We start from the raw sequence: 23,556 nt of genomic DNA, 5'->3' as shown, positions 1-23,556 counted from the left end.
ATTTATTTTTGCTGTGTTGGGTCTTCGTTTCTGTGCGAGGGCTTTCTCTAGTTGTGGCAAGCGGGGGCCACTCTTCATCACGGTGCGCGGGCCTCTCACTATCGCGGCCTCTCTTGTTGCGGAGCACAGGCTCCAGACGCGCAGGCTCAGTAGTTGTGGCTCACGGGCCTAGTTGCTCCGTGGCATGTGGTATCCTCTCAGACCAGGGCTCGAATCCGTGTCCCCTGCATTAGCAGGCAGATTCTCAACCACTGCGCCACCAGGGAAGCCCAGTGTTTGTACTTTTAAAGAAAATAACTACTATATATTTCCTCTTGTAGACATAGTTATATGATAATTTTGTCAGATGATAAAATTGTAGAAGTATCTTAGGGACGCTCAAAGTCTCTATCACAGGTTTGTATGAATGGATAGATCCTTGATCAGTTGAGACGTGCAGACCCTAAGGCTGGTCTGGGAGAGACCCATAAGTGGGGGACACAGTTGGAGAACACACCTAAGAGGAAGGTCTTTGCCGTGGAAGGGCGCCACCTTCTGCCAGACTTTCTGGAACAGCTAGGGCTGGGAACAGTTGTGTGGTACTCACACCACTTGAAGCAAAGTTTTGAAAACCGGGAAATTAAAGGAAAACCAAATGGACTCTCCCAGGCAGCCAAAACCTACCCATGTGCCATACAAAGAAATTAGGAGTGTGATTCTTACGTTTTACTGTCAGAGATAACCTTTGAATCTACTGTTTTAGAAAATCAGTTTAGAGCATTCATAAATCTGCCTTCTCTGATTCTTTGAAACAAATATAAGCATTATTATAATCAGTCAAAAAGATAGAAGTAGAGCCACCTACTATGTGCCAGACACTAAATTAAGTATTTTACAAGTATTAGCTTCATTTAATCTTCATAACAGTTCAATGATATGTACCCATTTTATAGATGAGAAACATGAGGCTTAGAGGGGTTTGTCACTTGTCCAAAGCTTTTACATACCATTCAGCTGGTAAGTGACAGAGAGGGGATTTGAACCCAGTTTCTGTGTGAGCACGTGCCTTAACCATTATGCTATGCTGCCTCACTAGTTGGTTTCAATTTGCCTTGTGGATTATCGAATTACAGATCAGCTTCCCGTTGTCCAGTGCCTATGGCTGGTCACCCAACAAGATAGGCCTACAGCTTACGCTTGCATCTTATTAGCAAGAGGCGCTGGAATCCCTGGCTGCAGGTATAGGTATTTCTTAATTGGACTGTGGAGATCTTTGGGCCTCACACAGATGCCCATGGAAGTCTAAACTCCACGGTGATCTCTCCATGCCGGGTGTGACCCCATTTTGAATTGGTGGTGGTACATTACCAGCCCATGTTTCCTTTCCATCTCTTTGCCTAAGATGAAGATGAACCTCTTGGGGCCTCAGAAAGATGCTCCAGGCTATTAAACAGCAGAGGGGGCTTTGTCTCAAGCAGTCCTGGGGTGTCTAGTCATGTTTTCTTTTTCAGATGCTTCAAGAGAGACCCATTTCAGGAAGAAAAACATACTTCTTTAACCCAAGAAGGACTTAAAATAATACCTGAATTTCTTGCTTTGAAACCTTGAGCCTTTTACCTTGTTTGGTAATTTTGTTTCTAGTATATTTTGTGTGTTTTCCCCTAATTCTGTGTGAGAAGGTTTGGAGGAAGTGCTGGGTCCCCAGCCTGACCCTCCTGTACGCTCTGTGGTCCAGACATCTGAGTGAGTGAGGCCCACGTGGCCCAGGCCTGTGTGGAGCTTGGGCTACAGTCGTGCTTAGTGGAGCCGCAGAGACAGCCAGCTGGGCTTGTTTCTAAACCAGCCTTAGTTTGTTTGTATCTACTCTGTGCTCATCTTCGGTTTTACCTCAGTTTTAGTGATTCATAGAAAAGAAGAAGTTTTTGTTTTCCTAGAAATTGTACATGGAAATTCCCAGCTGTGGTATGCATCTTCTTTCATTTTATTATTACTACTACTGAAAAAAATACAGTGAGTCTGTGCCATTGCTAGTAATAATTTAAAAATACGAAAAGGGTATGCTTCTATTGATCCTAGAGAGCTAGGGAATGTGGAATTGTGGCTAAATGGTTATGTTGCCTTTCTCTCTCAGAGAGACACACACATACTCTATTTCCTGGAAATTTTAAAGAAATATAGTAAAATATGTCTGATACTGATTAAATCTATATACTAAAATAATGTTTCAGAAACTATTTTAAATATGTGTGTAAATTGTGTACATATGTATATATAACATGTACGTGGCATACGCATTCTATGTATGTGGTACATAGACATTACCCATACTGATCCTAGTACTAAGAACTAGTAATATCTCCATTTTACAGTTGAGGAAGCCGAGGCACAGAGAGATTAGGTAACTTATTCAAGATCACACACATAGTGGTAAGTGTGGGCTAGTCTTCTGTGATTAGCGACCACTCTGCTGCCTCCAGGAGTGGATGTTTCCTGGGTGACGCAGGAGGCACTTCAGATCTGGGGGGTAACTCAGAGCTCACCATTAAGAACCTCAGGTAGGAGTTTGACTTGGTGGCAAAAGCACTGGACCGGGACTCAGGCCAACAGAATTTTCTCCCTGGTTCTGCCATTTACGAGTTGCATATACTTGGGAATGTCTCCTACTGAATCTCACTTTCCTCATCCATAAAATGGAGATGGTGATAATCTGCCCAGAAGCTTCATAGCGGTGTCATGAAGACAGTTGACATGATGGATGTGAAAGACATCTGAAAATTCTTGATGAGCTCCATAAATATTCAGAAAGAACTTTTTTAACATGGTCACGGCTCATTTGGGAATTCTAAACTAAAACTTTATCACTCTTAGCCCAGTACCCTTTTCACTCAATTTGTGCTGTGTCAGCGTATCTTTAAACAAATTCACATGCTGATCTGTATTAGTTTCTTTTCTGGAGAAATGGGAGATGTTATACTCCCCCCTGGAATATCATCCTCTCATTACTATTATAGAGAACAAATTACTCCACTAATCATCTCTTTTTTCTTCAGATTTGAGAAGCGTTACTTTTTTTTTTTTTTTTTTTTTTTTTGTGGTACGCGGGCCTCTCACTGTTGTGGCCTCTCCCGTTGCGGAGCACAGGCTCCGGACGCGCAGGTTCAGCGGCCATGGCTCACAGGCCCAGCCGCTTCTCGGCACGTGGGATCTTCCTGGATCAGGGCACGAACCCGTATCCCTTGCATCGGCAGGCGGATTCGCAACCACTGCGCCACCAGGGAAGCCCAGAAGCGTTACTTTTCTTCTGTCCCTCTTGCCTAAGGGACTAGAATCCTGTATTACAAATGAAAATTCCCTTTATAAACTTTAATCAAGAAAAATCAGAGTTGCTCAGAATGGAGGGGTCTCATTTGAAGTGGACAAGACCTGGTTTTGCAGATAGAAAAGCTGAGGGTCAGCCTGAGGGACCTATCTGACACCACCCAGCAACACAGGGGCAAAGTGGGCCAAAACCCCAGTGTCCAGACTTGCAGCCCAGGGCCAGTTCAACTTCATGACACTGCCCCTTGTACTGAGAAGCTGTGGGTATTTGGGGTTTGTTTGTTTTATTCCTGATAGATCTTCTGCAAGGAATGCCTTCCCTCTCTAAGCGTTTGTCCTTTGTTATTTCTAGACGAAGACTGCATAAGCTGGGTGTGTCGAAGGTTACCCAAGTGGATTTCCTGCCCAGGGAGGTAGTGTCCTACTCCAAGGAGACCCAGACTCCTCTGGCTACACATCAGTCCGAAGGTAAACTATGTCTTTTGTTCACTTTCCATATGATCTCTGGAGAAATTGCCAGGGAGTTACATCCTTCCTGTTGATTTCATATCTTACCATAAGACATCTTCACAGGACACGAATATAACGACACACCAAAAGCTTAAGTCTCCTTTGACTCTGGTTTTGGAAACACTGGAGAGGAAACCCAGTGGTATTCCTCCAAAGGACCCATGAACTTTAAAATGGATAAATTAATGAGGCCACAGTTTGTCAACACTGTGTGAGGAGGGGGAAAATCACCAAAGGATAATGTAATAGAAACTTCTCTGAATTTTATTGATAAGAAGAGTGTACATTAAGATTCAGCATTTGCAGGAGTCAGCAAACTGTAGCCAACCACCTATTCCTCAAATTAAAGTGTTTTGGAATACAGTCATATCCAGTCCTGCATGTCTATATGACTGCTTTCTTGCTACGTGGTAGGGTTGAGTACTTATGACTCACATGGCCTGAAATCTTTACTGTAATCTGGTGCTTTTCCGAAAAACTTTGCTGACCCCTAACTTGCTTTGCCAATTCAGATGGCAACACGCTAGAATTTCTTAGCACGATTTAAAGACTTTCCATGCGATCTCCATGTGGGTGAATGGGAATTCACTCCATGCCTCCTTCGTGCATACCTGAAAATATCAAGTGGAAAATGTATGTGCAAATCCCAATAAATTGTGAAAATACACTAATAAGAGAAGCTGAAGCTAATCAATCAAAATGCTTCCTAGAAGTCAAAAATTACACCAAAGCAAAATCACTCCAAAGCAGAAGCAGGAGATGTGTGCGCTTAAAATAGGATAAGTGAAGGTTGCATTGTTAGCGAATATAGCACTGTTTCTATAGCTAAGCAAATTCTCTTTTTACTTTGTTATTTTATTGTCTGGTGTGGTGAAGAGGATGTTAGCATTCTGGGTTCATTGTTGTTGTGTAGTAAATACTGAACAAAAGCCATGAAAATGAAAAATGATTCGCATTCCGTCCTTGGTTTACAGCATATCTAAGTCAGTGCACTTTGGTTTGTGCAAGTTACGGAGCTTTTCAGTTCTGGTTTTAAACACATAACATCAAAAGACAAGTGAAATTGGATTCCTTGAAGTAGAGCGCTGTCTACAGGCCTTCTGAAAACCTTTCTTGGGTAATGCTGTCTGGCATGGTGATGATTCTTTGGTAGCAGGGCCTCTGTTTTTCACGTGATAAGAAATGAATTTTAGAAGCAAACAAGTAGCACCCTCTGGTGGTGAAATTTTAAACCAACTATTTCAATGAACTTGAGAACTGTATATTAATGTGGCAGAAAATACAAAGTTAGAAAAGCCTTTGGGAGTTCACCTAGTCTATCCTTGGGCCTCTAGGCAGATCAGGAAGATCATTAAAAATAACCTCGTCACCCAACCAAAACATTTGTTTGAGTTAATTTGCTGCCAGAGGTATTTGCAGAGCTGTAGCCTGAGGTATGTTTATTTAGCCCCAAATTTGACCCATAACATAAAGTTATACAACTGAAATAGGAGAAGGAGTGAATTATTTTTTGGAAATGTGTAGACTTTAGATATTGGAAATGGTACAGAAATATTTACAAGGGAAGATAAATTAAGGATGAAAAGGCATCAACTCTAAACTTTTAAACTGGAACACATCAAAAGGAGAAGCCTGGGCATTCCATTTTATTACTGCAGAGAGAGCTTGGGAGCCCTGATTATGCTGTGGTCCAAGCAGCATGAAAGAAGGAATTTATTTCTCAGCTCTTGGCAGAAGTTCTTTCTGTTTTGTTAACAGGACTCACAGAGGGTTTTTATGGTGATGGGTGTTTTGATGGTTCAAATTCCACAATACAGATTTGAACTCAAAGTGAGCTACCGTAGCTCTCGACAGTAAAGCAATCCCCAATGGGTTTAGACAGGAAGAACTTTGGATTTGAGTTCAGCAAATCGTCCTCTCAGCACAGATGATTCCTTGACCTCTGGCTGCCCGGTGTCGTCCAGCCCCTGGCTGACGGGGGTGGGTGCCCCATGCTTGCCTTTCACCTGCTGAGTGAAGTGGGGAGGCTCTACCACGTGGCGGGTTTGGATTGGCTTCCAATTTGGGAGCTTGGGCCATGGCAGTGTTTTCATGACGACTGCAGGCGTTCAGGGTAAGGAAGCAATGAACTACTGAATTTCATGACACAATGAGGCTCTTGGATGGATAATACGTAAAGCTGTGGTGCGGATAAGATCTGTTTTAGCTCATTATTGCCCATGGTGTATGAAGGAACGCTGATCATTTCTGAAGTCATTATGTGACTATGGAAAATTTAACAGTATTCAAACTGTTGATCTCAGAGCATTAATCTGTTCTACATCTAATGGAGTTCTTACGCGTTCAGTTTTTGACATGTTCTCATTTTACTCTTGAAAATGAAAGGGAAGGTACTTTGGACTTGCCCAAGCTTAAGCTTCTCTTCTCCACTATGTACTATAATGAACATTCTCTTCATTTGTGATCGTAGTGACCTGTTATGTATGAGAAACAGTCCAGAGAATGATTTAAGCCCTGGAGATTTAGGAATGAGGTCCGTACAAACACTGGTTTTTCAGTACAAGTTTAGATCTTCCCTCTCTGCTTAGGTCATTAGTTGCAGAGAAAGAAGGCTGAGAATAGGTAACAGTGATTTGGGGAGCAGGATATCTCTATCTCCAAAACGCTTTAAACACATGCTTCTTATTCCCAGGTCCTAAGAAAGGAAAAAAATAATGGTTCCCTTCCAAACTACGTCTGCTTTGTGTTATTAATATCTCGCTGGACTGACCATGAGGTCCTGAGGTTCGTTAGGAAGCCAGTCTTCTGCATCTTTATTATAGTGGGAAAGTGACTGGCCCATACTAGGCTCCCAACAGATGCTGTTGAATGATAAGGATGAGGCCAGACATCTTAGAAACGCCAGGTTCTGCAGTGGCCCCTAGGAAAATGAGAACTCCTTAACTTGCTGGAAAAATGTAAGCCAATCTGGAGGGAGGAGGAAGAAACTTACATAACCTGTTGATCATTTGAAGAGTTCTCTGATCTTCCTCTTCTCTTCGTGATATCTTTTTTTTTTTAATTTATTTATTTTGCCTGCATTGGGTCTTCATTACTGTGCGCGGGCTTTCTCTGGTTGCGGCGAGGGGGGCTCCTCTTCGTTGTGGTGCATGGGCTTCTCATTGTGGTGGCTTCTCTTGTTGTGGAGCACGGGCTCTAGGAGGCGGGCTTCAGTAGTTTTGGCTCATGGGCTCTAGAGCGCAGGCTCAGTAGTTGTGGCGCACAGGCTTAGTTGCTCCGCGGTATGTGGGATGTTCCCGGACCAGGGATTGAACCCATGTCCCCTGCATTGGCAGGCGGATTCTTAACCACTGCGCCACCAGGGAAGCCCCCGTGACATCTTATAAATTGGAACTTAGTGGCCCCGTGTTGGCCACCCCCCTCGCTTGACTTCCCTCTTATGCCTTGTTTCTTACATGCAAGAGAGACCAACCCACTTGCATTTTCCAAGGCACCTCATGCCTTGCAGCCTCATGCCTCCACAGGCTTTTACTTACTGTCTCCCACCTGGAATGCCATCTCTCCTGTTTGCCTTCCTTCCAGACCAAAACCAAGGGACAGCTCCTTGGTAGTTCCACTTATGGTTGATGTCTCTCCTTGTACTATGGGCATAGTCCATCTTCCCCTTATCAAGCTACTATTTAATTTATTTAATATATTTAATTGTTATTTGAATGTCTTCCTTTTAGATTGGATCTCCTTGAGGGCAAGGTGTGTGTGTGTGCCTTTTTTTTTTTGGAGGTATGCGGGCATCTCATTGTTGTGGCCTCTCCCGGTTTTGGAGCACAGGCTCCCGACTCACAGGCACAGGCTCCGGACGCGCAGGCTCAGCGGTCATGGCTCACGGGCCCAGCCGCTCCGCGGCATGTGGGATCTTGCCAGACTGGGGCATGAACCCGCGTCCCCTGCATCGGCAGGCGGACTCTCAGCCACTGCGCCACCAGGGAAGCCAGTGTGTTTTGTTTTTTAACTTTTATTGGAGTGTAGCTGATTGATAATGTTTTGTTAGTTTCAGGTGTACAGCAAAGTGAATCTGTTATACATATACATATATCCACTCTTTTTTAGATTCTTTTCCCGTGTAGGCCATTCTGTACTCAATACAGAATATTGAGTAGAGTTCCCTGTGCTGTACAGTAGGTCTTTATTAGTTATCTATTTTATATATTGTAGTGTGTATATGTCAATTCCAATCTTCCAATTTATCCCTCCACCTGTTTTACTTTTGTGTTTAAAATATTTTTAGCCATAAGTTTATTTTCTACATCTGTAACTCTGTATCTGTTTTGTAGATAAGTTCATTTGTACCCTTGTTTTTCAGATTCCACATATAAGCGATATCATATGATATTTGTCTTTCTCTGTCTGACTTACTTCACTCAGTATGACAATCTCTAGGTCCATCCCTGTCTCTGCAAATGGCATTATTTTGTTCCTTTTTATGGCTGAGTAATATTCCATCGTATATATGTACCCCATCTTCTTTATCCATTCCTCCATCGATGGACATTTAGAAGGTGTGTGTTCTTTACCTCCCTGCCCAACACAGTGCCTGGCACAAAGAAAGGGCTCAATAGATATCAGTGGAAGAAATGAAGAATGAAATGATTCTAGACGAATAAGAAAGAAGAGAAAATGCTCATTGTATTCTGGGGAGGATGGAATATGATCCATGCATTAAGGCTGCACTGGTTTTATGGGGTTTTTAAGGAAAAGTCATGAGAGTGTGTAAGGAGGGGAGTTCAATGTTTCTATTTCCACCAGGCCTGTATTTCCGTCCCGAGGCTGGTGCAGGCATTACTGCCGTGAACATGACAGTTATGAGAACTGAAGGAGAAAGTCACCAAGGCCACCTGGCTTGGCCCAGGAAAGAGCAAAGCAGTCACCAAGTTTGTACTGTGCAGAGATACTGTTTAGAAAGTACTTTGAGTTTGGAACAGGTGTGCAGGAAGGTTGAGGGGAATTCTTGGCTGCTTGAGGGGAATTTCTACCTTGGCTTCCCATCCTCTCTGGCATATATTCAATATAGATGCTGCAAATATAGAGATAGTTTCCCAGGATAAACTAGTCCAGCACTGCCCAATAAAAACATAATGAGCCATTATTCATTTTGGTAATGTTTTATTTAACCTAGTATATTTAACAATTATTATTCTAACATATAATCAATATAAAAATTATCAATGAGATACAGTACATTCTTTTTTTATATTATATTTTCAAAATTTGGTTTGTATTTGACACTTACAGCATATCCCAATTCAAACACTAAATTTCCCTTGGAAATACTTGAACTGTAATAAGATTTCATAAAATTGACAATTGAAACAGTAAGTTCATATACCACTGTTGTTCCAAACATATTTGAAAGCTGTTCAATAATTGTATCAAATATTTGTTTTCAAGTTTAAACTTAAATTAATTAAAGTTAAATTTTAAAATGCAGTTTTTTCGGTTGCATTAGCCACATCTCAAGTACTCAATAGCTGCAGGGGGTTAGTGGCTCCTGAATTGGACAGCTCAGGTCTCCCATGACCCCTCATGATGCAGGTCAGATGCTGAGACCCACAAGCCAGGCTGGTCTCCACTTTACCATGGCTGGGCAGAGGGGCTTGGGTGAGGAGACCTCCCTGACGTGTAGAGAACTCCTCTAGGTAAATGATGACTTTGTAGATGCTCCTCCTTTTTGTGAAGTCAGCCGTATCCAAGCAAGCGTTAGATGATTGGACAGAATCCAAGTTGTACCCCCAGCAGGGTAAGTCCTCCAATAAGCCTCATCCTGTCATATTAGAGGCAGTTGTGAGAACCCCTCTGGGTTCTCCCTTCATGGTCCGCAGTTTAGAGACTAGAATAGTCACTCCTTCTACCCTGTCTTCATGCTGCCGAAAGGACTTCTAAAGACCGTGTATGACCTCCTTGTTAGTTATCTACACTTCTGCTGCTCCCCTGTCCTTCTGCATGAAGTGATGAGAGATCAGAATTAAGATTTGAGTTCTAAACTGCAGATAGTTGAGTTCTAAGGCCTCCTACACCTTGGTGGTCCCAAGAACATAATTCTTTGATACAAACTTGCCCAATAAAGACATCTACCGTAGGATCTAAGTGGAAATATTTATTTGGAACCTAAAGTTTGAAATCAGACAGTTCTTAGAGATATAATTTCCCAATGGAAGCCAATCCTGAAACACCTGGAGATGACTTGGGAGAAAACAGGGTATGTTGTCATAACCTTGACTCTCCAACTGGATATCAGTTTCCTGGACCTTAACACACTTTCTCTGAACTTACTATTTAAAGAACCACCATGTGTTTTGTGACAATCCATGGTGGCATCTGAATGCAAATTAAAACTCTCTAGTGAAGATGACACACCTAATCTTATTTTTAGCTTCTGTTTTTAAGATAAGAACTGACACTATTCCAGAGAGATAGTGACATCCTGCCACAGTTTGCTTCCTTAGAATATGCCTGCTATTTCCCTTTTGACACTTGGTTAAAGTTAATCCTCTCTCAGAACAAACTGTAGAGCCTCCAGGCCCACTGTTAACAAGATCAGGGATTTCGAGATCCTCTCCTGGGATATTAGTTTCCTTTAACAATGTTAATCTCATATCATCTTGGCAAGACTCTTGAAAGACAAAAAAAAAAAAAAAAAGGGTGGGGGGCTATCTAAGGAACATAGACATTTCAGACATTACTTTTTAAGTATTACTTGTATCAAATAGACAAAATTTTCTAGTTAAAAGAAATTGTTTTCTCTATCTCTCAACCACCTTTCCAGCTGTTGGTCAGGAGAGCTTTCATGGTTTAGTTCTTGATTTATATTAGACCCTAAAATAGATATTGGCTTAGACTCTAGCTGGTCTTGATATTCCAGAAGAGAAGCCTCAGGCTAAAAGTTAATTTATTTTTGAAAAGTACTTAGTGAGAGTGCCAGAGATGGTACAATCAAATCTCAGTCAAATAAGCTCATTTTAGCCAAAATATTCCTTCCAGTAAAAAAACAAAAGGGTGCTTCATGACAACTCAAAATGGAACCAGAAATGTAATAAAAAGATAAAATGCAGAGCAAGACTTGGTGCCGGTGGGCACTGTCTTATTTACTATACCTCTGTAATCTACAGGTCTATAGAGAGGGGAGGGCCATGGAGAAGACTAGCCCTAGAGCATCCTGTGAACTTTAGGCTCAATATGGGATTATATCTTGGCTACAGTATTGTACTAGAAAACAAACTTATATTTTAGAAAGATGGTTTGAGAATTTTGTTTAAACATGAGTGAATCAGTTAAACAACATATCACAATCTCTAGGCCATCAAGGGTTAATGTGCTTTGTAAACTCATGGCATTCAGAAGTGAAAGATTTTGCATAAAATAAAAACATTATCCTTCTAATATTGTTTCGATGACTCCATCCCTTTAGTTTTTCATACAACTGGAACCTCTTCAGAGCAGGAAGATGAATAAGAAGCTTAACTGAAGCTAAGGACCTGGAAGCTCATATTAACACAAAAGGGGCTGTGAGATTTTTGTCTGACTCCAAGGCTCACACATTGCAGGTAGATGATCTAAGCACGTTTTACTAAAAAAAGAACTAATATCCAAATTATAGACCTAATATCAAGTTAATATGTAATCATAGATCACTGATTGCTTCTCCCAAGTTCATTTACATATCCAGTTTCCTTGATCTCCAAGGCATCCCTTCTCATAGGTCCTCATCCCTGGTAACAGACACATTGATTCTGTGTATCACTAGTGCCTGCATAGTGCCTAATGTTTGGTGTGGGAATGAATGGATGACCTGGCTTAGGTCATAGAGTTGCCTCGACTGTTTGCCTTATGAGCCAGATGATGGAAGAAATGAAAGAGAAGTAGGTCAAAGAGTAAGACATGGGAGGAGGTGCGCCAGAATTTATAGTTTCAGACACTATAAACTATGGTTAACTTAAGCAGGAAAGAGTTTGAGTAGAAGGATATTATGTAAATCACAGAATCAACCTGAAGATTGAAAAGGCAGGCTCAGAAGACAGGCAGAGAAGCTAATTGTCAAGAAGACAGTCCAAACTTACAGTACGTAATATTTTCAGTAAGTCTGTGACCAGTGAACCTAGGAGAAGCATGCCAAGCAGGGGGAGAACATCCAGAATAAGCAGTTCTTCTAGTGAAGACAATTGGATTCCCCACTACACAATAGAAAAATGTGATCAACCTGGCTGGTTCTTCTTTTGAGATATAGTTCAGTATTAGGAGTTTCAGTTGGTCTCTGGTTGCGCATGTAGCCAAGGCGTCTTGAGTTGGGGCAACTGTGTCCTTGTATGGCCTAGCTGTACATACTTGTAGCTATGGATACTTTATGAGTCCATTGAGCAAGTACTTGTGCAGCGGGACACAGGAGAAGGACTGGCGTTGTAGAATAGAATGTATCACCTCTTCCACCTGATTATTAGAAGCCTCCTTCACAGTGCATAAATTTTCCAAAAAAAAATTTTACTGGAGTATAGTTGATTTACAGTGTTGTGTTAGTTGTAGGTGTACAGCAAAATGAATCAGTTATACATATACATATATCCACTCTTTTAAAAATTCTTTCCCGTTTAGGCCATGACAGCGTATTGAGTAGCATTCCCTGTGCTATACAGTCGGTCGTTATTAGTTACACAGTGCATAATTTTTGATTGTACATAAATATTCTGTCACTGTCAGTCTGTGTTGAAAGGTCCCACCATATACCTCTTTCCTAAATCCTTTGCCATTGGTAGCCTCTACGTGTGACCTTTCAGTCATTGCTCATGGCTTAGTTTTAGACAGAGTGTTTTCTCAAACAGTCTACTCTTCCAGCTCAAGTGGGCAACAAGATATGCTGATCAAAACTCTTTTCATCCAAGTGGAATTGTAGTGGTTTTTCTTTTCCACTGAACTTTAGGCCTACGCCTAAATGGAGGTGTCCTGTCAGCCGTCCACTTCTGGCTTTTGCCAGCCTATCACTTAGAAATTTCCAGAGTCCAGGCTCAAATGTTTTCAGACAGCTAGTCACCCAACACTTCTCTTTAGGCTGCAGGAGGAGTGGCATTGCCGCAGGAGTAAGAGCATGAGAGTGAGAGCAGCGGGCTCAGGGAGATTGCTTGTCACAACTCAGTATATAGTCCTCGCTGATGAGCGAGCTAGCGGTGGATCCACCTGACTTTCTGGCCAGATGGATCGGATAGCGCTCCAGTTCATAGTGCATATTTTCCATAGTCACCTGGTATCTCTACTTGGGTCTGCTTGTTGGGCAAACCAACACCTATCCCTCAAAAGGCTAGTAAAATAGTAAAGGGGCTACACTGTTGCTCTAAAATCTAGGGGCCTGTTTTGTGCTTCCCTTTTAGAGCTCTTTGATTTTCCACAGACCCTTTGCGCATCATTGGATCTGCTGGACCAAAATTTCTAGGTAATATAGCCATTTAAAAGTAGAAGCCTTTTGAGTCACCTGGTAAATGGGTTGAATAAGTACATGCAAATGTTGAATATGTTACCTGCAAAAGCCAGAATGGCCCACCAAGTATGACAACTCTTACTATTAGAGAAACAAGATATTTGCCATGTACTTTGGAGTTTATGATCACTAGACCCATAGCAACTTTCCTGAAGTAGCAGATCTCTATATTTTCAAGTACTTTTCTCCCATCCTGTAGCCTACTTGTGTCTTAACAAGGTATTGAAGGTACCAATCCAGCTTACTGTTCAGGTCTTGCTAGCATGATGCCCTGTGCTGAAGGTGAGATGATCAAGGTCTGTAGGTAAAGCCAGCTCTCTGGCTCAACCCTGATACAAGATGATGACGATGCAAAGAGAAATGAGGTGGGTCTTCTTTGGCTGTGAAGCAAGGCTTGGTATAGAGTGTGGCTTGGTGTGTGTGTGGGGGGGGTTACTTCCAGGCCTCCGTATTCTCCTGTATATTCAATTTTTCATTATTTCCTGATCAGTACTATCACTTTCACATAAGTGACTTGGTAAGGCTGGAAATTCAATGGACTTTATCCAGGCACCCACTGAATTTTAAATTTGCATTTGAGTTTTGCAGACATTTATGAAGACATTTATCACAACCAGAGAAATGCCCTGGGTCTATGCCTTGAGCTAAAATATAGAGATCTGAGCTTGTCCTCTCTTCTTTAAGCCGTCCAGTCTCATTAGAAGCAGCCACCTCACCCTATAGTGTCTTTAAATTCTTCAGGCCGTTCACACTCTTCAATGGCAGTGATAATTTGATCCCTTAAATCCTTCTTTTCAGTGGACACTTCATTAAAGATCACTGCAGAAGAAAAATTATCTAGCGATTTGTTACGGCTGACAGCTTCCCATTCCTGAACTCTGAGTTTTCATTTTCTTTAGCCCTTATTAGGGCGAATAACCAACACCAATTTCCTGAGTGACTGTCTTCTGATACTAATTTCTGATCACTCTAGGTTCATGGTTGCCGACAATAGAAACGAACTCTGGTTAACTTAAACAGAAAAGGGATTTGTTGGAAAGATATTAGATACTTCATAGAATGGATTTTAGAAGTTAAGGGATTAGGTCAGAAATAGAAGGCAGCCCTAACCCCCAATGTGATTATATTTGGAAATAGGGCTTTTAGGCTAAAATGAGGTCATCATTCAGGCTAAATGAGGTCATCAGGGCAGAATCCTAATTTGATAGGATTGGGGCCTTATAAGAGGAGGAAGGGAGAGAGGTCTGTTTCTCTCTCTCCACGTGCACGCACCAAGCAAAGGCCATGTGAGGACACAGTGAGGAGGCCTCCGCAAGCCAGGAAGAGGGCTCTCAGGAGAAACTCAATTGGCTGGTAACTTGATCTTGGACTTCCCAGCCTCCAGAACTGTGAGAAAGTAAATTTCTGTTGTTTAAGCCTCTCAGTCTATGGCATTTTGCTGTGGCAGTCTGAGCAGAGACAGCAGCTAACACAGCAAGGTGATGCCTCTGAACTTGATCAGCTTGATAAAGGCGACCTGGACCTCCTGGACTTCCTGTCATTGGGCACTGCCATGAGGCTCAGGATTTAAATTCTGTTGTCACTGCTGCCTTGAAACCCTCTACTTCTCCCTGCACCGTGACGGTGCTCCCTTGAGCTTTAAAGGGGTCCACTAGGCAGGCCTCGGTTACATGCGCTGAATTAGCTGTGAGGGTCAGCAGAGGAATAACTGCCCAGCCTGGCTTCCATAATATTAGGGGAGGCCATGACTTTACTTTGATCTATTTTGGTATACCCTGCTCTAAAAGAGGGTGTTTGGATGCTGGGAAGCCAAAAATATATATTTGAAAAGTGCCTGCTCTGGTGAGAAGCAAAAAGGGGAGGTAAAGAGAAAAATTTTATGTGTTATGTGCCCAGGGCACTCATAAACATTATTGTTCTTGCAGTGTTGCTACAGAATTTACTCAAATTACAAATCTGAAGTGCAAAGACAATGCAGCTCCTTGATTTTGTCTTCAGCTGTCTATAATACTATTCGCTATTAGGGGACAATAGAAAAAAGGTATGCAATAAACCTGAGTGCAGTCTCTTACTGTAAACAGTCTCAGTTGGTATGTTCAGTTAAAATTGACTGGAAGCGTTCCAACCCTCATAGAACCTCACTCTCACCTGCTTTTCTCCCTGAGATCATGGCCAAACTGGACGGGAGAGAGAAGAGGTTACATGATCTCATGGCCTTGGTGGAGTAGGGAGGGATGAGAGGGACTCTGGCCTCGGTCAAGTCCTTGGCACTATGCTGGCTGACATCTGCTTCTCTCTGCCCTGACCTTTGTCCACCTGGGCACTGGCACCCAGTGCTGGTGAACTTGTGTCTGTTCTTTTTTTTTTTTTTTTTTTTTTTTTTTGCGGTACGCGGGCCTCTCACTGCTGTGCCCTCTCCCGCCGCGGAGCACAGGCTCCGGACGCGCAGGCTCAGCGGCCATGGCTCACGGGCCCAGCCGCTCCGCGGCATGTGGGATCTTCCCGGACCGGGGCACGAACCCGTGTCCCCTGCATCGGCAGGCGGACTCTCAACCACTGCGCCAGCAGGGAAGCCCGTGTCTGTTCTTTTGGCTTGGCAATGTCTCCAGGAAGCATGAGCCATTTTGCTCTTGATGACTTGGTCTCTTCTCGGCTTTCATTGTTTCTAGAACTTGAGTCAATGCCTTGCCTTCTGTTCAACCCCTGGCCGGGAAGTCCATGTCCAGCCCAGGCCATGTAGTCCTTTTATCCACCACAGCAGACCCTGTGGCAGACTGGCTCTCCATTGAGTTTCCATGCCTCAGATGATCTGATGGAGGCTTAGGAGCACTCACTGGTTCTTCTGTTTTATGCCAACCACTCCCAACAAAGCTGGGTCGTTGCCTTGTGGTGAACGAGACCTGTTGCATAGTGGTCTCCGTAGATTCCCAAATAAGGAATGTGGTTCAGTGGTTCCTGTGCTCATCTTTTTTCTTGGTTTATTAACACTCCTCCCTCCCAATGCTTCTCCTCAGAAAGTGGAAATCCAGATGTATCTGAAAACTTACCTCTTCTTCTGTTCCCTGAATGCTCCTTTTCTTGCCACTTATCTAAAAATAAACTCCCATGTTTAACTTCCCCCATAGATTGGGGAAAGAAGTGGACAGAAGGAGTGGATCTTTATGGGTTTGTTTGTTTTTCTTTTTTGATATTCTAAATGGTAAGGAAAAGAAATTTGGAATGGCTTTTCTCCCTCAGTTAATCCTGACTCTCATCGTCCTGTGGGGTTCCAAAATCCAGTTTTTTGAGAAGGGAGCTGAATGTTACCTTAGCCATTTTATTTTCATTCTGCATCAAATTCTAAAGTCTCTACTAGCAAATGAATGCCCTAGGTAGACTAGGCTGGAGATTATTATGTTCAGAAAGAAAAATAGAAAAGCACATTAATACTTTTCAAACATAACTCTCACTGCTCATCAAAATGAACAGGATATTGTTTTTGTTCATCACTCTTGATCAATGATAGAGTCAAGAGATATCAGGATTAAGGAACATTACAGTGTATAACAAGCCTTTTATTCCTTGGAGAAATACAACTGATATGTTGACTAAGTCAAGAAGCATATAAAGTTTCCATTTCCAGCATGGCAACATGGAGTGCTCTGTGGATCTGCTTCCCAGTAAATTAGTGAAAATATTAAAAAAACCAAAACCAAAACACTCAAGTCTCTGGAAATGGTACCAATGGCATACAACAAATGAAAAAACATTTATTTAAGAAAACTTAACTAAAACTTGGTAAGAACAGGAAGAGTCTGCGGTGTTTGAACCACAGCCTACTCCTGTGCTCCCTCTTCCCAGTTCAGCTTGGAGCAAACTCTTCTTCAGGTGGGTGCAGAAAAGAACACAGAGCTGCCTGTCCTCCCAGCTCCCAGTTGGAGGGCTACTGTATCTTCCTGGGAGGGGCAGGACTTTACAATCTCCGTTTCTGCCCCCAGATACCAGTTACAGAGCCTAAGCTTCAAGCAAGTGCAACTGAGAGGCGGATATTCTCTTCTTTAGTCTAGCCCAGACTTGAGAAATAGGGACTTTACCTTGGGGGCAGCATGCTAAAAATACCGGGGCCCTAATCACCAGCTCATGTGTAAAGCAGAGGTTCCATTCAGGGAGAGGCAAGCCAGATACACCAGAGGCTATGGCAGGACCCGACTCTGCCAAGCACCCAGCTCCGAAAGCATAGGTGTCACTCAGAAGTATGCCACTGTCCCCTCGCCCAGCTCCAGAGCATTGGCCCAGAGGAAGAAGTAGGCCATAAAACAGAGAGGTTAGAATCTCTTCCCAAAGAAGCTGACTTCATTTGCAATGGACTGTGGGGATATTCAAGCCTAACGACATCCTCAAAACAATGGAGGTTGTGCTATAAAGCAATTCAGAGTCAACTGGTAGATGCATACAAGATATAAGCTAAGTCATAGGTCAGCTAGTTTACTTGCCAGAGCCAGGGAGACAGACAACTAAGAAGAGCCTTCCTGGGATCAGACAAATCTCAAAAACTGAACTCAAAAACTATCTCTGTAAAGGAGCCTGAGTTCAATTGGATCAATCTGTGGAGAAATTTGTGTCCCAGGGCACTGTTGACAACAACAGAGCAATCAGCCAGCAATTAATGGAACTTAACTGCTGGGTGTGGTCAAGGACAGGGACAGTTAAAGGGACTGCAAAATACTGTCCTCCCAAGATGACTGTGCAGATGCCCAAGGCTGCACCATCTGAGGAGCAGTATCAGAGGCTGTACGCTATGGGGTGAGAGGAGAGAACAGACTTCACCAAAATAATCCAGTCACTAAACAAATAAACAAGCAAGCAACAATAACCAACCCCTAGGGAAGGGAAAGGAGATCAGCCAGTACCCAGACTCACTACAGTGTATTACCTAAAATAGCCAGTTTCACAAGGCAAAAGAAACTGCCTGTGAAAACAGATTAAAAACTTCAATATTTCATTAAATGGAGAATATCAGTAAAGAGGTAGAAATTATTTAAAAAAAACAAAAACAAATGTAAATTCAGGATTTGGAAAGTACAAAAACTGACAAGAAAGATTCATTAGAAGGCACAACAGCAAAAAAAGAAAAATGAAGAGATCCTCAGAGAAATGTGGGATACCATTAGATGACTCAGCATACATGATGGGAGTGCTGGAAGGAGAGGTGAGAGAGGAAGGAGTAGAAAAAATAGAAAAAATACTCTAAGAAATGATGTTTGAAAACTTCTCAAATTTGATGAAAACCTTAATTCACGAACCCAAGAGTCTCAACAAACTCCAAGTAGAATAAATGTAAGGAGTTCTAGAAAAGACAGATCGTAGTATAAATACTGAAAGCAGAAAGTGAAAAATCGATTTTCACTTACAAGGAACTCAGTAAGATTAACAACTGACTTCTCATCAGAAACCATGGCAGCCAGAAGACAGTGGGATAACATATTTAAAGTTCTCAAAGAAAAAACTGTCAACCAATAAATGTGAACCTAGCAAAGCTTTCTTTCAAAAAATGAAGGTGAAATAAAGACATACCCCAATAAACAAGCACTGAGAGAATTTGCTGCTAGCAGAGTCACCTTATAAGAAACACTAGAGGAAGTTCTTCAGGTTAGGGGCAACTGAACCCAGATAGTAATTCAAATTCACCGGAAAAAACCAAGAGCACAGGTGAAGATAATTATGTAACCATAAATGACAGTGTAGGTGTATACTTCCTCTTTTTCTTCATTAACTGATTTAAGTAGCATTATCTAAAGTACTATACATATAATTATATTGCTGAGCCTGTAATATATGGAAATGTAATATATTTGCTAGTAATAACACAAAGGAAGTAGGTTGCAAAGCTGCATTTGGCCTAAGGAAATGACTCCAAATGGTGATTTGAATCCACAGGAAGAAATGAAGAGAACCAAATACGAAGGTTAAATAACAAAAGCTCTCCCCTCAACTTCTTTAAAATATATAATGTCATATGAGGTAATAATTATAACAATGCATTGTGGGCTTTATAACATATATAGATATATGTAACAATAAGAGCATTGAAAGGAGAAGGGGAATAGAGCTATATAGGTATAACATTTCTGTATTTCATCGAAATTGTTAGTATAAATCTGAAGCAGACTCTGATAAGGTAAGATGCATATGGTAAGCCCTAGAGCAACCACTAAGGAAATAACTTTAAAAAAATTTACTGGGAAAAATATTAAAAATTAAGGTGTTATATTTGAAAATATTCACTTAATGTAAAAGAAAACTATAAGAGAATAATAGAAGAACAAAAAACGACATAAGACATACAGAAGAGAAAAATAAAATGTCATCTATAAATCCCACTGTAGTATATTAGTGAGTGGTGGGATGGGGTTGGGCGTGGGCACCTTGATGAAACCAAATCTGCCAGATATGGACCCATAGGGGTCCTGGCTGAGAAGATACAGATACTGGACAAGTGCGGGTGATAGCGGAATGTAGTAGCAGTACAGGCAAGCAAATTATAACCAAAAGAGATAATGCAGCGGCCTGCAAAGAGATGTCCCAGGGTGGACTATAGCACCAGGAGGAAAATGTAGTTTGCAGTAGAAAAAGGTATTGGGAAAGTAGTAGGGGGAAAAAAATGGAGAAAATCCTAAGGTGGCAGAAAATACGGCCTGTGAAAGTAGCATGGTGTCAAGAATGTCTGAAGGGAGGTGAAAAGTTCTTCCAAAATGACAGTATGAAGTTATCCAGAATAGAAATATGTTTTATCTTGAGAGTCAACTGAAATCTGTTGGTAGTGACTAAGTGGATTGCTGTGTTGAGAAGGATTCTGAGACTCCATTCTACCTCATCTCAATTAAAGATGTCTTCTATGGGCGTGAGATGGGAAGTAAGCATGCCTTTTGTTGGCAAACACTGGTTAAAATTGTCTTTAAAGAGTGTCAGGACTGGGGCAATGAGAATCTCAGAGTTGCTATCTTTTACATTTTATTATATATATAGGCTATGGAATAACTCTTTTGAGTACCTTGTTATTTAAAGAAATTCTCCTATGTATTATTTTCCTCGCTGATTTCCTATGGTCTACAGTAACTAGCATTAAAACTCCTGCATGAAGAGGAGACTTATATTTGGGGGATGGTGAGGAAGGGAAAAACAATTTCAGGGAGGAGGAGCTGCAGAAGTAGAGGAAGTGACCAAAAAGTAGAAAGAGAAGCATGGTCAGCTCTCGTGGCATAAAGCAAGAAAGAAAGTTGTAAACAAATAGCTTGCCAAGGGCATGGAAATGGGGGCAAGAGAACTCCATTTGGTCCCCATACATTTTAGACAGGCTGAGGGGTTGAAATCTGGGACATCCAGTTGAAGGCATTAGAAATTCAACCATATGAACTGGGTTTCATGAGGGAGGAGGTACTGTATGAGAGAAATGCCCACCTTTCCCTTATTCTGGTTTCCAGGAAGAAAGATCTTCCCTCAGAACTCTTGATTCTTGTGCCTTTCTTTTCTTCTCCTAATAGAGGTAGAATTGTAGGAAGGTTGGTGGACAATAATTGGCCAACATTTCTTGATTGGATGGAACTAATTTATCAGTGGTCCTTAGGAGGGGAAATTTGACCTCTTCCTACTACTGTCATCCTCACACCAGTTAGAGGTAGTGACATATGTAAAAGTGCTGGCTCTGTCAGATGTGAACTGTCCCAGGGTCTAGAATCTGGGGGAAAGGTGCAGCAAGTTACACCTAGGTTACAACTGCCAACATATCGTTTATCAGTATTAATGATGATAATTTGGGCTTTATTTGTTTTGTCTCTTGTTTTATCTCTCAATTAATTCAGAACTTGGACAGGAAAGAGTGGTGCTATTAATCTGACCCTTCAAGACCCCAACATCTTGGTACATAGCCTCAAAATCCAAGCCTCCCACATAAGAGAATTCCATCAACTGAATGCATTTCCTGCCCACATCTGATGTTTCCTTCACTGTGAAGCTCAGTTAGTATAATACTCCTGGCCTCTTGCCACCCCTTTACTCACTTCACCCTGCCCGCCCCCCAGCCTCCATCCCCAGAGGAGGTACAGTGACTTGTTTCAAGCCAGCTGCTCTCTCTTTTGGGGGAAGCAAGCATACCTGTAAGCATACAAGTTACCTTTTGCTCCTCTGCGCCTTTGGTCATACTCGAGTCGCACTCAGCTGGGGAGGCCTGTCAAGTCTGGTCTTACCTGTAAGTGGGTGAATAAATCTGCCTAATTCAGGAAATCAATTAGCAGGTCCATTTGGCTTTCTCACTCAGTCTTCATCAGTGATGAAAGTGTTACTTTGGCCTCGCTCCATTGTTAGGTTTGCCTTATTTCTCATTTGGGTGCAATTTATTCAGTCCTCTAAGAAGCTCAACAAGTATTAGGAAAATCATGGCAAGGTATCAGTTCTGGAGTGATCAAAGTACTGAAAATAATATTAATGACAGTAGGTAGCTAGACAAAAAAAGAGTAACTGATGTTAAGGGGAGAGGTTTACTTTCTAGCTACGAGAAAAGAGCTCATTTATAGAAGTGGATCTCAAGGTCAGAGTGGAACCAGTAGTAAAGTCAACTTAATGTTGGCCCCTGAACTTCTTTTAATTCTCCATAAATGTGTGTCAGTGCTGGACCAGTGTGGTAGGACTAACCGTGCAAATGAGAAAGTGGTTTGTGAAGGCAGGGATCCAGGGAGGTTGTTATGCTTGATGACTTGTTAAAAAAAACAAACAACAACACAAAACCCCGATCATTATTATCACAGAGTCCTAATGTGAAATAAGATTTCCTATAAAATTGTCAGCACAGGATTCCAGTTTTGATAACAAGTCAGATGATTTTGTTGCAGGAAAACATGTATCTGATGGAGAACCTTTCCTTTTCATAAAATAAGGCCACTTTTGGACTGTGGGAGAATAGTCGATCTCATTTAACAGCCTGAAACTTGTGAAATTTGTTTTCTTGTAGTCAGTAGTGCAAGTGGCTGTTCTCACTGTGAGTTTAGCATACTGAAGGCTCAGGATGTTGTTTTTTTTTTTTTTTCTGGTACTGGGAAGAAGGCTTGAGCCTTGGCTCAAAGAAAGTGAGGATAACTTTTAATCTTCTCTACTTGGTTGTTCTCTAGTGTCATTTGGCAGGCGCTGGCAGCCCATTCACACTTCCTGATGAAGTAAGCATTTGGGGACAGGCATGTGGTCATGCATGCATGGTACACTGGATAAAATCAGTTCGAGGCAAGACACAAAATATGATGAAATGTATATGAACATAATGAAATGTGTACGAGTTTGTAATTTATTAACTGTTCACAGGGGGTAAGATCTGTTTTGTGCATCACGGATCTTATACTTCCCATTGGTTCCATACATGCTCTGGCTGAGGACGCCCACATTAGCATGTGTTTTCCTATCTTCAGGGATACCATTGTAATTTCCTCCCATTCTTGTTTTCTCCATGGTAGCCTCTACTGACAGAAGCATCGTCCTTCTCTTGAACCACCATTTTAATTTGTTTGGACATCAAAAAAGTCCTATCTCCTTTCAGCCCTTTCCGTAAAAGGATGTTATGAAGATGAAATGAGAAAATGATTGGACGATGCCTTTCCTTAAACTATTATTTCAGTGATAGACATTGATTTTGCTGCTGGAGGCCTGAAGGAATATATATGTGATACCAATTCTCCCCTCCTAAAATGGACCAGGACAGTGTTCTGGCCAATATTGGGGATTTCTTAATAATGATGAGTTTTGGGATGTGCCTGTTTTCCCAAGAAAAAGAGGACAGAGAGAGTTTCCATATTTCTTAGCGCACCTGAATAGAGAGTTTGAGCAGCTGTTTCCTTCTCTCCTCAGTTCATGTGCAGCGGTAAACTCAGCAGAGTCATCTAGCAGAACCACATAGTGTCCCAGTCATCTTCAGGTGCTCCAGACAAGCAGTGATTTGGGCTGATGGAGGGATTCTTGGGTGGGCTGGTGGTGATGCGTCTTCCAGTAACCATTACTAGAAGTGTCAGCCTAGGTAAATTCACGTTCATCTGGGTCCATTTTATCTCATTTTGTTTTAATTTAACCCAGATCTTGAGATCCAAGTGTTAATGTTGAGCATTAGTTTAGTGAGGTATGGTGAAACTTGAAAAGGAGGGAAAAAATGTTCCTTGCCACTCTTACAGAGACTGAGGAAATGGGACTTTTCCCCTCCCTCTCTATTTTGGTAATCT

The 23,556-nt window shown here is 41.9% G+C and overlaps 1 protein-coding gene across 15 annotated transcripts in view; it reads left to right on the top strand.

Annotated features, from left to right (window-relative positions):
* Positions 1 to 23,556, top strand: part of DYNC1I1 (dynein cytoplasmic 1 intermediate chain 1) — a 506,528-nt gene that overhangs the window by 259,323 nt on the left and 223,649 nt on the right. For all 15 annotated transcript variants that reach the window (XM_082846457.1, XM_082846458.1, XM_082846450.1 and 12 more), the window contains one exon: positions 3,650 to 3,765. In XM_082846457.1, coding sequence (XP_082702583.1) covers positions 3,650 to 3,765 — 116 coding nt within the window. The remainder of the gene's footprint in view (positions 1 to 3,649; positions 3,766 to 23,556) is intronic.

This window comes from Leucopleurus acutus (assembly GCF_964270905.1).
Source record: "Leucopleurus acutus genome assembly, chromosome: 9".
NCBI classification, from domain to species: Eukaryota; Metazoa; Chordata; class Mammalia; order Artiodactyla; family Delphinidae; genus Leucopleurus; species Leucopleurus acutus.
Note: the sequence above shows the minus strand (reverse complement) of the source record. Positions and strands in the feature narration are given on the sequence as shown.